The sequence below is a fragment of the Gorilla gorilla genome, chromosome 2 (genome assembly GCF_029281585.2).
Source record: "Gorilla gorilla gorilla isolate KB3781 chromosome 2, NHGRI_mGorGor1-v2.1_pri, whole genome shotgun sequence".
Classification (NCBI taxonomy): domain Eukaryota; kingdom Metazoa; phylum Chordata; class Mammalia; order Primates; family Hominidae; genus Gorilla; species Gorilla gorilla.
Genome location: NC_086017.1, coordinates 75,312,539 through 75,329,532, shown reverse-complemented (window position 1 = coordinate 75,329,532; position 16,994 = coordinate 75,312,539). Strand labels below are relative to the sequence as shown.

The 16,994-nt window shown below is 38.0% G+C and overlaps 1 protein-coding gene across 36 annotated transcripts in view; it reads left to right on the top strand.

Moving 5' to 3' along the window:
- The window catches only part of MAGI1 (membrane associated guanylate kinase, WW and PDZ domain containing 1), a 666,590-nt gene that overhangs the window by 546,709 nt on the left and 102,887 nt on the right, over nucleotides 1–16,994 (top strand). For 21 of the 36 annotated variants that reach the window (XM_055383931.2, XM_063703895.1, XM_019023923.4 and 18 more), the window contains one exon: nucleotides 4,711–4,912. In XM_055383931.2, the coding sequence (XP_055239906.2) occupies nucleotides 4,711–4,912 (202 nt within the window). Of the gene's footprint in view, nucleotides 1–4,707; nucleotides 4,913–16,994 lie in introns of all 36 variants that reach the window. The other 15 variants (XM_055383919.2, XM_055383927.2, XM_055383923.2 and 12 more) reach the window with 1 other exon arrangement.

Below are 16,994 nucleotides of genomic sequence, written 5' to 3'. Positions count from 1 at the left end.
CTTTGACTTGGCTTATGTTGTTGAAGTCACCTTGAAAGGTCCCCAAGAGTGAGTGAGTGTGCGTGTGCGTGTGTGTGTGTGTATAAATGCTTGGAAGCTTCTGATTTACTATTAATAAAAATGTCATTCATGTTCGTTTATGTTTTACAAACGATTTTTACGTGTATCCCATAAACCTCCTGAAAATCTTGAGAGAGAAGCAATCCATATATTACCTTCCCAGTTTTGCAGATGAGAGCCCTGAAGGACTGTGTACTTGTTACACCACTGAACAATGGGAAAACCAGGTTCCCTGTCTCCCCATTCCATCTTGTTCCAGTATTCCATTCTACCTGTCCTCTTTGGATTCACTGATAACCTTTAGTAAGAAAGTGGTGGCTGTGCTCCTAAATCTTTGGTAAATTAAATGAAAGGTTTTGTTTGTTTGTTTGAGACAGGGTCTCGTTCTGTGACCCAGGCTGCAGTGCAGTGGCTCGATCACAGCTCACTGCAGCTTCAACCTCCCAGGTTAAAGTGATTCTCCCACCTCAGCCTCCCCAGTAACTGAGACTATGGACACGTGCCACTACACCCGGCTAATTTTTAATTTTTTGTAGATATGTGGTCTCACTATGTTGCCTAGACTGGTCTCAAACTCCTGGGCTCAAGCACTCCTCCTTCCTCAGCCTCCTAAATAGCTAGGATTACAGGAACATGCCACCATGCCCAACAAAAGATTTTTTTGAAATCACAGCATGTGTCAGAGTCAAAACCATGACTAAGGCTGTGAATTCTTGAGTCTGCCGTGTGTCTGTGCCAGCAGCTCATTTTTGGACTTTCCATTTTCTTTCTGAGAATGAGATTCAGATTCTGTTGAGCTGAGAAGAAGATATGGAAAGCATATAAAATAAAAACAAATACTTGGATAATGTAAAGTAAGATCTCGTTGCTGAAGGGATTTTTTTTTTTCCTCCAGGAAATTAAAATTACTAAGAGATTTTCCCAGAGAGCTAATATTCCATCTTCACGCATTGTCTGGGAACATTGGCAGGACTTTTTTTTTTTTTTTTTTGTAAACATGTAGACACTCAGTGTTAAATTGAGTGCATCTCATTTCATATGTAGTGGCACTACCCTTTTCCTGTTATATCCAGTTTCTATTAGAATAGGTTAATTAAAATTTTCAAATGAAATTATTCTTTCTCCTTATCATCCTAACAGTTTAATGCCTCCTAATTGAAAAGGCTGTCACCAAGTTTGGACAGTTGTAGTTGCAATAAGAGGTCTCAGTCCCAAGCACCCATTGAGCATGCCCCAGGTGCCAGGCACTTTGCATGTGTTAATTCTGTTCTTATGCCATGTACATTATGCCCATTTTACAGGTCGAGAAATATGTGTGCTCAGAAAGGCAAAGCCACACAGCTAGAAGCAGACAAGACTATAATCTGTGGTCTGATGTTATAACCTATCCTTTTTCTACCTATTTGTAATGTATTTGCAGGCTGGGGGACAGGTCTGGCCTGAAGACAAAATTAATCATAATTTTGATGAAGATAGAGGTACTTTTGCTGCTGGCAACTACCTACTATGGCTCACTATGTGCTAGACACTATTCTAAGTGCCTTATCCATTTAATCCTCCCCACAACCCCGTGAAGTAGAGATTGTTTTTGTCCCCATTTTCCAGATAAGCAAGTGAAGGCACACAAGGTTAAGTACTTTGCCCACATCAGTAAATGGTAAAGCCAGGATTCAAACTCGGATAGTGTGGCTCCAGGGTCAGTGTCCGTAATCATGACCTTTCATTTTTCACTGATGTCATACTGCATTATTTTTTAAAGAAATTAAGATTGAAAACTTGGGAGATTTTACATAAAAATACAGATTTCCAACTTGTCTTGAAAAATCAGAAGTTTGGCAACCCCAAGTCCACTCTCCTCCAGGGCACAAACTGTCTGGCACTGAGTGCCCAGCTCCCTTCAGCCTGGACCCACTCTCTACACGTCTCATTTGCATCACTGGCCTGGCACTGGTGCACGGAGGAGTGTGTAGCCAGAGACTGCACCACTCTCTGCTCGTTGGCGGCAGGGCAACACCTGTCCTAAGAGCTGGAGGTTCTGGTGATTCTGGAAAATGGCAGGTTCAAACCAAGAAGCAGGTAGAGTAATTCCCAACTGAAATTAGAACTTTTTAAACAATTGGTTTTCTACATCATTCTTTCTTTTAGTTCATAGGAGAACTCTTAGTGTCTTTGTCTTTAAAATGTAGTTATTATACCACCTGAATATTCATCACCTGGGTACTTAAAAAGTGTACATTTTGGAACCTTGCCCCAAACCTGTTTCCTGGAGGACAGAGCCAGAAATATTCATTTTAACAATCTCTCCAGGTGATTCTTTTATGCACTTAAGTGTGAAAAGTCTACCTTCCAAAGATATGCCAGAAATGAATATTTGTTGGCTTCTAGAGAATTAAAGGTGACTCCTTTAATTCTTGCCGGGTTTTGAATTTATTTTGTTATTGATCAGTAATTTCTAAATTTTTCTTCTATGTTGGCCTAATTCCTTTCTGTTCCCTTACTTATAGTTGATCTATTAATGTGCACTCTTGGGTGCAAGTTGCAAAACTAACTCAAATTGGTTTAAGCAGGAAAGTGAATTTGGGGGTTCAAGCAAACAAAATGAGGGGCATCCTTGATTTCAAGTATGAAATCAGAGATCAGAGGCTCAGTCAGGGATATTAGATGACTTTCTTCATCTTTCACCTCTCCTTTCCTCTGTGTGGACTTAATTCTCTGGCAGGTCATGTCAAGCTATGTCAGGATGGCTCCAACACCTGCAGCATGAGAACCTATTAGCAAATAGGCTCCAGCCTCAAGCGACCACCTCTGACTTCATGGTTCCAGTAAATCTTCCATGTCTGACATTCAAATTTGTTTGCCTTAGATCATCTACCTATTCCTGACCTAATAACAAAGACAAAAATGATAGAATACTCCTGATTGGCAAGGAGTATGATGTAGAGCCAGGAGTAGGTCCCCTCCTGGACCATGTGGGCCTGGAGTGGAGAGGGGTACCACAAGGATACCTGAGTGGTGCTAGCATGAGAAGAGCAAATAGATGCAGGGCTGGGAATACCTACAGTCAGCCTCCTCAAGGGTGGTAGATTATTGGTGGTGGTGGTGGTAGTTTAGTAGGCTTGGCATGTCTTCCATCCACCTTTTAGATTATCTTTACTCTCATGTGTGTCATTGGGAGCTTCTCATCAGAGAAAGCTTTGAAAACAGCCTTTTATCATTCTTCAGTCTGTTTTTGCTAAATCAGAAATGTCTACAGAATCACTGTGGGAGATAGAAATTCACTACATACCCTGATTATTCAGTTTTAAAGCCCCGTGGAGATTGACATTTAATATCATCGGCCTCTATAAAAATTCAACCAGAATGTCAACAATGCCATTTGGGGATACTTTGATGACATCACCCCTGAAGTTTCTAGTTAATAAGAAGGCAAGGAGACTCAAGTATTTCGAGCCTTCTTTTAAGACTCAAGTCATATCAGTCCACCCACATGATACTGTTCTGGGGGTAACTGTCTTGGTTTTCAGAGGAACATAACTTTTTCAAAAGAGGTTCCAGTCTGACTCACTGGTATAGCTCTCTCCATATTCTAAACTTTTGTATACGTTTCAGCTTAATTTACCATTCTTTGATCTTTGCCAGTGTCTACCGAAAATATTTATACAAATATAAAAATAACTTATAAAATCATTTATACAAGAGTGGGTAGTAATGCCACTGTGTCTGTGTTTTCACCCTGGATACTTTTTTGTGCCCAAACATCTGACTAATGAAATCAAATGATACCTATGGAATGAGGGTGCAGATCCATCTGTGTTTTGATGGCCTTCTTAGTTTAAGAGTTTGAGTCATGAATTGGTTTCTTCTTTGACATTTCCAAGATTGTGAGCAATGCATTACTTGGGATTTTTTCCCCCTTCTTTTTAAGTAAACTAAATTTCATTGATCATTTTGATGCTTTCTAATTAAGGGACAGACATCTAAATAAAATAGAAGTAATAGTTAACGGCCAGGAATTAGGAAAGGATAAGAGCATGAACACGTACGTTTATTGCGGCATTATTCACAATAGCAAAGACTTGGAACCAACCCAAATGTCCAACAATGATAGACTGGATTAAGAAAATGTGGCACATATACACCATGGAATACTATGCAGCCATAAAAAAATGATGAGTTCATGTCCTTTGTAGGGACATGGATGAAATTGGAAACCATCATTCTCAGTAAACTATCGCAAGAACAAAAAACCAAACACCGCATATTCTCACTCATAGGTGGGAATTGAACAATGAGATCACATGGACACAGGAAGGGGAATATCACACTCTGGGGACTGTTGTGGGGTGGGGGGAGGGGGGAGGGATAGCATTGGGAGATATACCTAATGCTAGATGACGAGTTAGTGGGTGCAGCGCACCAGCATGGCACATGTATACATATGTAACTAACCTGCACAATGTGCACATGTACCCTAAAACTTAAAGTATAATAAAAAATAATAATAATAAATAAATAAATAAAGTAAAAAAAAAAAAAAAAAGAATATAGATGTGTATAGTTGCATACTTCCCGGGTATGGGGTATGATTGCTGAATACCATTTTTTTTTTCTCTCTCTCTCTCTCTCTCACCTTTTCACATGATTAAGCAGCCGATTCTGGTGAACAAGACGAGCACACTCTCCAAGAAACAGCATTACCACCTGTGAATAGTAGCATCATCGCTGCTCCCATCACGGACCCTTCTCAGAAGTTCCCTCAATACCTACCTCTTTCTGCAGAGGATAATTTAGGTCCTCTACCTGAAAACTGGGAGATGGCCTATACCGAAAATGGAGAAGTCTATTTTATAGAGTAAAGTATAAAGCTTTTTTTTCTTAATTGAACTACAGTGTCCTTATTGTTTTAAGACTTCTTCATATATTCTGGATATAATTCCTTTATCATATATGTGATTTGTATGCATTTTCTCTAAGTCTGGCTTTTCTGTTCATTGTCTCAAATGTGTCTTTCAAATAGCAAAAAATCTTAATTTTGATAAAGTCTGATTTATCAGTTTTCTTTTTAGTCAATTGTGCTTTTACTGTAGTAGCTAGGAAATCTTTGCCTAACACAGAGTCATAAATATTTTCATTTTTTACATTTTGTGTTTAGGTCTGCAATGCGCAAGTTAATATTTTTACATGGTGCAAGGTGTATGAATTAGGTTTGAGAACAGACAGACAGGAAAGTCTTTCAGATTTATAAAATGTAAATACTAGCTTTTCTGAAAAGGAAAAAAAAAAGCCGACATTTGAAACCATTCTGGAAAATCTAAGATAATGTGGTTTTCCTAACCAACAGTAGTCAGTTTTTAAATGCAGTATTTTGACTTTATTATCCTATCATTGAGATTCACCATGTTTTAATGTACCACTGAGAAAGAAAAAGAAAATGGCTGATTAAATTTAAAAAAAAATACCACAGATTCATCTATTATACTCGTATAGATTGAAATTGATCTACTGTTAAGTCAACAATAACAAAGGGGAGGACATTGCAGAAAACTATGAGAAGGATCTCAATTTTGCAAATTATACATGTATACACACATATCCTACATCTATTCTATGTGAACATTTGTTTCTGTTAATATGTAGATCAAGTTATAGGCACAGAAAGTTCTAGAAGTATCTATTAACAGTTGGGTTTGAGTTAAGTAAATAACTTACTTTCTAACCACATTTTTCATTGATATGCGTTGTGAATTTTTTATACTTTGTGTGTGTGTGTATACACACATTTATTTATTTATTATTTCCCTTCCTGAGATGGGGCCTCACTGTATTGCCTGGGCTAGAGTGCAGTAGCATGATCATAGCTCACTGCAGCCTCTGTCTCCTAGGCTTAAGTGATCCTCCCGCCTCAGCCTCCCAAAGCGCTGGGATTACAGGTGTGAGTCACCAAGCCTGACATACTTAGCATATGTTTTATAATTAGAAAAAACAATGAAAATTAGGTAGTATGATTTTTCTAAACATATGAGAGTTAGAGAAAAGGCTTGGATCTCAGAACACCCTCTTTGACAGCCGGGTGCAGTGGCTCATGCCTGTAATCTCAGCATTTTCGGAGGCCAAGGCAGGCAGATCACCTGAAGTCATGAATTCTAGACCAGCCTGGCCAACATGGCGAAACTCCATCTCTATTTAAAAATACAAAAATTAGCCAGGTATGGTGGTGCATGCCTATAGTCCCGGCCACTTGAGAGGCTGAGGCAAGAGAATCACTTGAACCTGGGAGGTGGAGGTTGCAGTGAGCCGAGATTGCACCACTGCACAGCTTGGGTAACAGAGCAAGACTCTGTCTCAAAAAAAAAAAAAAAAAAGAATACCCTCTTTGAGAACCTACCCGGGAAGAGTTCTGAGATAAGTGAAATAGAGCTTCTGTGCTATTTTCCAGCCAGAGGGAGGGGACAACCCATGTTTCTGTCTTCATGTTAATGACAAATGCTTTTTAAAGATAAGGATAAAAGAAGCAGTCTTTTCTTGAGAGTCAAGAAGTGTATTAGTTAAGAGCTCAACTAAAGGGTCATGTTGTTTCCATCATTTACAAGTTATTTGACCTTAGGAACTTGAGTTTACTTCTTGCATCTCAGCTTTCTATACATATATATAAAAAGAGGACTTGAATATTATGAATTGTACCTACCTTGTCAGACTGTTGTAAGAATTAGAGGAGATAGAGAAGCTAAAGTTCTTGGGCTAGTACTAATTAGTGATCACTATTGTTATTGTTACCATTTTCATCATCATTATCTGTGGTTATTCTGAGGAGTTTAAACATTGTTATAAAAATGGATGCCAACCATAAACTCAGGATTTTTTACTTAGCTTTTGCAATAAATTGCCTTCGAAATTATGTCACATTAGTAAAGAAGAATTATGCTGAGAAAAGGGAAGGATAATAGGTGTTCCTGGTACAGAATAATCTGTGAAACTCAGATTCTTAGAAAAGGATGTACCAGTAATTTTGTTCAAGACTGACTTGATATATTGGAAAAAGGGAAGTTGGATATCTTGATGGTTAGCAGGATGCTGGCCTCCTATACTATGGCTGGCTTACAAGAGAATGTAGTGATTTGCCTACTTTTTATAACTTAGGTTTTAGCTGATGTGAAGCCAATGTTTCGTTTACCTAAGGTTTAGTAGAAAACTTATACAAAAATGTGGCTAATGATAATTATGGGATTTGGGCTGCAACTGTCAAATTTCATATATATTAAGTGATTAGATACATATCATTTATATTTTAGCCTAAATTATATATACTTGTTACTTTGTTTTCATGTGTTTTTCATTCCGAAACACTTCTTTTTAGGATATCTTCCATTGAATAGCAAATTAAACCGCATTAGAACCAGATCTACCTTGTTTATGCATGTACGTATATGTACACTCACATGCAAATATATACACATTTGTTTTATAGTTTTTGGGAAATTGAAGAAATAGTAGAAATTTAAAAGAACATTAAAAAATCAAGCATGGATTTATAAACCTTTGGCATTGCATAGAAAACAAACATAAGAAGACTTTGAAAGGAAGAGCAAATAAGACAGACTGGCTAGGGGGCGTGGGATCAAAGGAATACTAGGTGGTGAGTTCCCTTTCTGTTTTACTTCATTTATCCAGACTTAAAGCTAAAGAGCCAGCAACCCAGAAATGCCTACAGATAGAGGCAAATAAAGCCCTGATAAAAGCCTGCTCTCTCTAGCCAAAGAATCAGGAAAGGGGCATCCTGCAAGACAGAAAACTTTTATCCAACAACCATTCTACTCCAGCAACAGCGCAGAAAAACCTGTGGTCCTGCGCCCCAAGGGTAGAAGCTTAGACCTCTATCCTTGACAGGCTGTGGGACTAGGAGCTGAAACCTCCCTGCTGGGTGGCGTCAGAAAAGGCCAAGTGTAGAGCTGGCACTTTGCATCCAGGCAGTAAGGAAATTCCCCTTATTTCCACATAGATTTAGTGGAGACCACTTGAGGGAACTCAGGACTTCCACCCCACCTGGCAGTAATGAAACACCCTCTTCCTCCCCACTGGTGTGGTGTCAGAGGAGGTTTAGAGGAGAATCAGGATTTTTACCCCCATCCAATGGTAAAGAGCCCACCCTCTCCCTGTGGAGTCAGAGAGACCAGCTTGGGAGCAATAGCGAGATAGTCCTACCCCTCCCAGCCTAGCTGGTATCAACAAAGGCCTGGTGGGGAGCTCAAGCCACCATCCCCACCCAGCAGTAAGAAGGAGCCCATTCCCCTCTCCGGTGTCAACAAAAGCCAAATGGAGACCCCACCTAAAAGTAACAGATAGCCCCCTTTCCTCTTTTCGGCAATATTAGGAAAAGCCAATAGAAGGTTTAAGATCCAGACCCCTATAATGTAATACCAAAAATATCCATGTTAATAAAAAAAATCACTTATTATCCTAAGAATCAGGAAGATATCAAAATGAGTGGAAAAAGGCAATGAGTAGATACTAACACAGTGATAATAGCACTGTTAGAATTTCCTAACCGATTTTAACGCAGCCATCATAAAATTACTTCAGCAAGCAGTTATACCATGCTTAAGCCAAATAGAAAATTAGAATGTTTCAGCCAAGAATAGAAAGTCTCAGCAAAGCCATAGATGATTTAAAAAAAAGTAGAAAATTTTCAACTGAAAAATACAGTAGCCGAAACAAAAAGCTTAGTAGATGGATTCAACAGCAGAAGAGAGTGGGGATAGGAGAGAATCAGTGGACCTGAAAATAGGAATTACCCAATAAGAACAATAGAGAGAAAATCAACTGGGGCAAGAAAACCAACCAACAAACAAACAGAGCTTCAGGGGCATTTGGAACAGTAACAAAAGATCTAACATTTATTTCATTGGAGTCCCAGGGGAATAGAAAGTGGGTAGGACTGAAAAGAAAGGTACTTGAAGAACTAATGGTTGAAAATTTTCTGAATTTGGCAAAAGAAATAAACCTACAGATTCAATAAGCTGGCTGAACCCAAAGAAAACTACAGCAAGACACATTCATAGTCAAGTTTTTGAAAACTAAAACCAGAAAAACGTTGAAAGCAATGAGAAATGACACCCTATGTATGTTAGTGAAACAAGTAAAATGATAGCATATTTGTCATCAGAAACAACGAAGGCCGAAAGGAGGTGGCATAGCATTTTTCTAGTGCTGAAAGAAAAGAAGAATTAACCCAAAATTCTACATCCAGTGAAAATAACCTTTAGGAATCAAGGGAAAATGAAAATATTCTTAGACGAAAGAAAACTAAGAAAATTTGCTGCCAGCAGGCCTACTCTCAATAAATGGCCAATGGATGTTCTCTAAACAAAAAGAGAATTCTAAAACAATACCAAAATTCTAAAAAAAAAAAAAAAAAAACAAAAACAATGAGGAAAAGAGAAGAATGGAGAAAGTAAAACTATAGATAAATAAAATACTTTTCTTCACCTTTTGAGTTTTCTTTTTTCCCATTTTTATTGAGATATAATTGGCATCTCTTTAAATTTTCCAAATTAGGTTTGAGTGTTGAAGCAACAATAATACTGTTTAATGTTTCTAAATGTGTGTAGAGAGAATATTTAACATAATTCATTATAAATGAGGGAGGGTAAAAGAATGTCAATGCAGATAAGGTTTATCTACTTCAGTCAAAGGGGTAAAATGATGATGCCAGCAGACTATAAGATATATAAAATGTATTTATAGATTTTATATATATATATATATATAAAATGTGTGCATATATATGTAATGTAGTACCTAAAGCAGCCACTTACAAGCTATACAAAGGAGATATACTCAACAGTACTGTAGATATATAAAAACAGAATTCTAAAATATTCATGTAACCCACAGAAAGGCCAGAAAAATAAAACAGAGGAAAGAAAAACAGAACGAAAAGAAAATTACAAACAAAATGGAAGACTTAAGCCCTAACATATCAGTAACTACATTTAATAAAGTGAACTAAATACAGCACTTTAACAATGGGGAATGGCAAAGTGAATTAAAAAGCATGACTTAATTGTGTGCTATCTATGACACATTATTTCAAATGTAACAATATAGGTATGTTGAAAGTAAAGAATGGAAAAATATATCTTGCAAATGTTAATCGAAAGAAGCAAGAGTTGACATATTAATGTCAGATACAGTAGGAAAATCTCCAATGAATTAGAAGCAAACTAAACAACATACTTTTAAATAATCTATGGGTCAAAGAGGAAGTCTCAAGGGAAATTAAAGATAAGCAAATAAATTGAACTGAATGAAAATGTAAATACAGCACATTAAAATAGGTGGGACACAGCCAAGGCAGTGATGAGAGGTAAATTTATATCACTAAACATATATATGAGAAAAGAGGAAAAGTCTCAAATTAACAATCTAAACTCCCAATGCAAGAACCTGGAAAGAGAAGAATAACTTAAGCTCAAAAAGGTGGAAGGAAATAATAAAGATAAGAGGAGAAATTGTCAAAAGCTGAAAAACAATAGATAAAAATCAATGAAAGAAATAGCTGATTCTTCAAAAGGATTAAAAACATTGAAGAACCTCTAATAAGACTGACAAAGAAAAAATGAGAGCAGACCAAATTGTCAGTATTAGGAATTAAATAAGGAGTCACTATGGACCCTAAAGTCATTCAAGATAATAAAGGGTGGAGATTCCTCCTCTCTGGCCAGGGCATCCCTGAAAGAGAGAAGAATAGAATAAACACAATAAAAAATGATAAAGGGGATATCACCACTGATCCTACAGAAATACAAACTACCATCAGAGAATAGTATAAATACCTCTTTGCAAATAAACTAGAAAATCTAGAAGAAATGGATAAATTCCTGGACACATACACCCATCCAAGACTAAACCAGGAAGAAGTTGTATCCCTGAATAGACCAATAACAAGTTCTGAAATTGAGGCAGTAATTAATAACCTACCAACCAAAAAAAGCCCAGAACCAGACGGATTCACAGCCAAATACTACCAGAGTTACACAGAGGAGCTGGTACGATTCTTTCTGAAACTATTCCAAGCAATAGAAAAAGAGGGTCTCCACCCTAACTCTTTTTGTGAGGCCAGCATCATCCTGATACCAAAACCTGGTAGACACACACACACACACACACACACACAGACACACACACACACACACACACACATTTCAGGCCAATATCCCTGATGAACATCGATGTGAAAATCCTTAATAAAATACTGACAAACCGAATCCAGCAGCACTTTAAAAAGCTTATCCACCACGATCAAGTCAGCTTCATCCCTGGGATGCAAGGCTGGTTCAACATATGCAAATCAATAAACATAATCTATCACATAAACAGAACCAATGACAAAAACCACATGATTATCTCAATAGTTTCAGAAAAGGCCTTCAATAATATTCAACACCCTTTCATGGTAAAACACTCAATAAACTAGGTATTGATGGAACATATCTCAAAATGAGAAGAGCTATTTATGACAAACCCACAGCCAATATCATACTGAATGGGCAAAAGCTGGAAGCATTCCCTTTGAAACTGGCACAAGACAAGGATATCCTCTCTCACCACCTGGAAGTTCTGGCTAGGGCAATCAGGCAAGAGAAAGAAAGAAAGGGTATTCAGATAGGAAGAGAGGAAGTCAAATTATCTCTGTTTGCAGATGACATGATTGTATATTTAGAAAACCCCATCGTCTCAGCCTAAAAACTCCTTAAGCTGGTAAACAACTTCAGCAAAGTCTCAGGATAGAAAATCAATCTGCAAAAAATCAAAAGCATTCCTATACACCAATAGTAGACAAACAGAGAGCCAAATCATGAGTGAACTCCCATTCACAATTGCTACAAAGAGAATAAAATATCTAGGAATACAACTTACAAGGGTTGTGAAGCAACTCTTCAAGGAGAACTACAAACCACTGCTCAAGGAGATAAGAGAGGACACAAATAAACGGAAAAACATTGCATGCTCATGGATAGGAAGAATTAATATTATGAAAATGGCCATACTGCCCAAAGTAATTTATAGATTCAATGCTATCCCCATCAAGCTACCATTGACTTTCTTCACAGAATTAGAAAAAACTACTTTACATTTCATATAGAACCAAATAAAGAGCCCATGTAGCTGAGACAATCCTAAGCAAAAAGAACAAAGCTGGAGGCATCATGCTATCTGACTTTAAACTATACTACAAGGCTGCAGTAACCGAAATAGCATAGTACCAGTACCAAAACAGATATATAGACCAATGGAACAGAACAGAGGCCTCAGAAATAACACCACACATCTACAACCATATGACCTTTGACAAACCTGACAAAAACAAGCAATGGGGAAAGGATTCCCTATTTAATAAATGGTGTTGGAAAAACTGGCTAGCCATATGCAGAAAACTGAAACTGGATCACTTACTTACACCTTATACAAAAATTAACTCAAGATGGATTAAAGAGTTAAACGTAAGACCTAAAACCATAAAAACCCTAGAAGAAAATCTAGGCAATACCTTTCCGGACATAGGCATGGGCAAAGACTTCATGACTAAAACACCAAAAGCAATGGCAACAAAAGCCAAAATTGACAAATGGGATCTAATTAAGCTAAAGAGCTTCTGCACAGCAAAAGAAACTATCATCATAGTGAATGGGCAACCTACAGAATGGGAGAACATGTTTGGAATCTATCCATTCAAAGGGCTAATATCCAGCATCTACAAGGAACTTAAACAAGTTTACAAGAAAAAAACCGCTATCAAAAAGTGGGCGAAGGATATGAACAGACACTTTTCAAAAGAAGACATTTATGTGGCCAACAAATATGTGAAAAAAAGCTCATCATCACTAGTCATTAGAGAAATGCAAATCAAAACCACAATGAGATACCATCTCATGCCAGTTAGAATGGCAATCATTAAAAAGTCAAGAAACAGGCTGGGTGTGGTGGCTTATGCCTGTAATCCCAGCACTTTGGGAGGCTGAGGTGGGTGGATCATGAGGTCAGGAGATCGAGACCATCCTGGCTAACACGGTGAAACCCCATCTCTACTAAAAATACAGAAAATTAGCCAGGCATGGTGGCGGGCGCCTATAGTCCCAGCTACTCGGGAGGCTGAGGCAGGAGAATGGCGTGAACCCGGGAGGCGGAGCTTGCAGTGAGCTGAGATCGCGCCACTACTCTCCAGCCTGGGCGACAGAGTGAGACTCTGTCTTAAAAAAAAAAAAAAGTCAAGAAACATTGGGAGGCCAAGATGGGCAGATCATGAGGTCAGGAGATCGAGACCGTCCTGCCTAACATGGTGAAACACCATCTCTACTAAAAATACAAAAAACTAGCCGGGTGTGTTGGCACGAGCCTATAGTTCCAGCTACTCAGGAGACTGAGGCAGGTGAATTGCTTGAACCTGGGAGGTGGAGGTTGCAGTGAGCCGAGATCGTGTCACTGCACACCAGCCTGGGCGACAGAGCAAGACTCCATCGCAAAAAATAAATAAATAAATAAAAAGTCAAGAAACAACAGATGCCAGAGAGATGCATTTACACTGTTGGGAGTGTAAATTAGTTCAACCATTGTGGAAGACAGTATGGCAATTCCTCCAGGATATACAACTAGAAATACCATTTGACCCAGCAATTCCATTACTGGGTATATACCCAAAGGATTAGAAATCATTCTACTATAAATATACATGCGCACGTATGTTTATTGCAGCCCTATTCACAATAGCAAAGACTTGGAACCAACCCAAATGCCCATCAATGATAGACTGGATAAAGAAAATGTGGCACATATATACCATGCAATACTATGCAGCCATAAGAAAGAATGAGTTCATGTCCTTTGCAGGGACATGGATGAAGCTGGAAACCCTCATTCTCAGCAAACTAATATAGGAACAGAAAACCAAACACCCCATGTTCTCACTTATAAGTGGGAGTTGAACAATGAGGACATATGGGCACAGGGAGGGGAACATCACACACTAGGGGACCTGTCGGGGGCTGGTGGGTAAGGGGAGGGACAGCATTAGGAGTAATACCTAATGTAGATGACGGGTTGATGGGTGCAGCAAACCACCGTGGCACATGTATACCTGTGTAACAAATCTGCATGTTCTGCACATGTATCCGTGAACTTAAGTATAATTTTTTTAAAAAAGAAGAAGAAATAAGTAATGCAAGTAGTATTCCCAGGCTTAAATAAGGAGTCACTCATCACAAAAAAAAAGATAATGAGGGATGAATTTGTATATTTAAGAACTCCTGAAAAAGGAATATTGAACTATTACACTATTTCTACATAATGTCTTCCAGAAAATAAAAGAGGAAGAACACTCTACGGTTATTTTTATGAAGCTAATATTACCTTGATAACAAAACTAAACACAGTACAAAAAAGGCATAAATGCAAAAACCTTTAACAAAATTTAGTAAGTAGTGATCAGCAATTTCCCATGATCAAGTGGGAATTGTTCTAGTGCTTCAAGGCTGTCTCAGTATTCAAATAAATCAATCAGTGTAACCCACCATGTTAACAGGCTAAAGAATCAATGCTCATATTCATTGATGCAGAAAAAGCATTTGACAAAATTCAGCCCTCTTCACATGGGAAAATAGGAATTAAGGGAAATTTCTTTGACTTGTTAAAGAGCATCTACAGAAAACCAATGGCCAACATTATACTTAATAGTGAAAAGATGAAATGCCTTCCCTGCAAGTGTGAAAACAAGCCAAGGATATCAGCTGTCCCCACTCTTTTTTCTTTTTTTCTTTTTTTTTCTTGAGACAGGGTCTCACTCCTGTTGCCCATGTTGGAGTGCAGTGGTGTGAACGCAGCTCACTGCAGTCTTAACTTCTCTGAGCTCAGGTGATTCTCCCACCTCAGCCTCCCGAGTAGCTGGGACTACAGGTACATGCCACTACACCCAGCTAATTTTTTGTAGTTTTTAAAGAGACAGGGTTTTTCTGTGTTGCCCAGGCTGGTCTCCAACTCCTGGGCTCAAGAAATCTACCCGCCTCAGCCACCCAAAGTGCTGAGCTGTTCCCGTGGTTATTCAACATCATGCTGGAATTTCTAGCCAGGGTTATGATTCAAGATAAAGAAGTAAATGTCATACAGATTGAAAAAGGAAGAAATGAAACTACTCCTGTTTGCAGATTATATGGTTATCTTAGTAGAAAATCATGTGAAACATACCAAGAAAATTTTATAATAAGCGAGTTCAGAAAGGTTGCAAGATAAAAGATAAGCATATAAATAGCAGTTGTATTCTATGTTCATGGATTGGAAGAATCAATATTGTTAAAATGTCCATACTACTCAAAGAAGTCTACACATTCAATGCAATCCCTATCAATATACCAAAGATATTCCTCACAGAAATATAAAAAACAATTCTAAAATTTATATGGAACCACGAAAGACCCAGAATAGCCAAATATATCCTGAGTCAAAGAATAAAACTGGAGGAATTACATTACCTGGCTTCAAATTATAGTACAGAGATGTAGTAACCAAAGCAGCACAGTACTGGCATAAAAGCAGACACATAGAGCAATGGAACAGAATAGAGAACCAGAAACAAATCCATACATCTACGGTGAACTCATTTTAGACAAAGGTGCCAAGCACACACATTGGGGAAAGGATGGTCTCTTCAATAAATGGTGTTGGGAAAACTGGATATCCATATACAGATGAATGAAACTATCCCATATCTCTCTCCATATACTAAAGTCAAATCAAAATGGATTAAAGGCTTTAGTCTAAGACCTCCAACTATGAAACTACTAAAATAAAACATTGGGGAAGCTCTCCAGGACATGAGAGTGGGCAAAGATTTCTTGAGTAATACCCTATAAGCACAGGCAACCAAAGCAAAATGGACAAATGGGATCACACCAAGTTAAAAACCTTCTGCACAGAAAAGGAAACAAAGTGAGGAGACAACCCACAGAATGGGAGAAAATATTTGCAAACTGTCCATCTGACAAGGGATTAATAACGAGAATATATAGGGAGCTCAAGCAACTCTATGGAAAAATCTAGTTGTCTGATTGAAAAACGGGGGAAAGATCTGAGTGGACATTTCTCAAAAGAAGGCTCCAGATGGCACATAGATATGTGAAAAGGTGCTCAACATCGCTGATCATCAGAGAAATGCAAATCAAAACTACAATGAGTTATCTTACCCCAGTTAAAATGGGTTTTATCCAAAAGACAGGCAATAACAAATGCTGGCGAGGATGTGGAGAAAAGGAAACCTTCTCACACTGTTAGTGGGAATGTAAATTAGTATAACCACTATGGGAAACGGTTTGGGGGTTCCTCCAAAAAAAAAAAAAAAACAGAAAAACTAAAAATAGAGCTATCACATGATCCAGCTAGGGATGTACCCATACCTAAAGGAAATCAGTATATTGAAGAGATAACTGCACTCCCATGTTTATTGCAGGACTATTCGCCATAGTCATGATTTGGAAACAACCTGAATGTTCATCAACAGATAAATGGATAAAGAAAGTGGAGTCCATATACCCAGTGAAGTACTGTTCTGCCATAAAAAAGAATGAGAACTAGTCATTTGCAACAACCTTTGTGGAACTGGAGGTCATTATGTTAAGTGAAATAAGCCAGGCACTGAAAGGCAAGCTTCACATGTTCTCACTTATTTGTGGAACTAAAAATTAAAGCAATTGAACTCATGGAGATAGAGTAGAATGATGGTTACCAGAGGCTGGGAAGGGTGGTGGAGTGGTGGTAAGGGGAAGTGGAGATGGTTAATGGCTGCAAAAAAATAGAAAGAATGAATAAGATTTAGTATTTGATAGCACAGCAGGGTGACTGTAGTCAATAATAATGTAATTGTACATTTAAAAATAATTAAATGAATATAA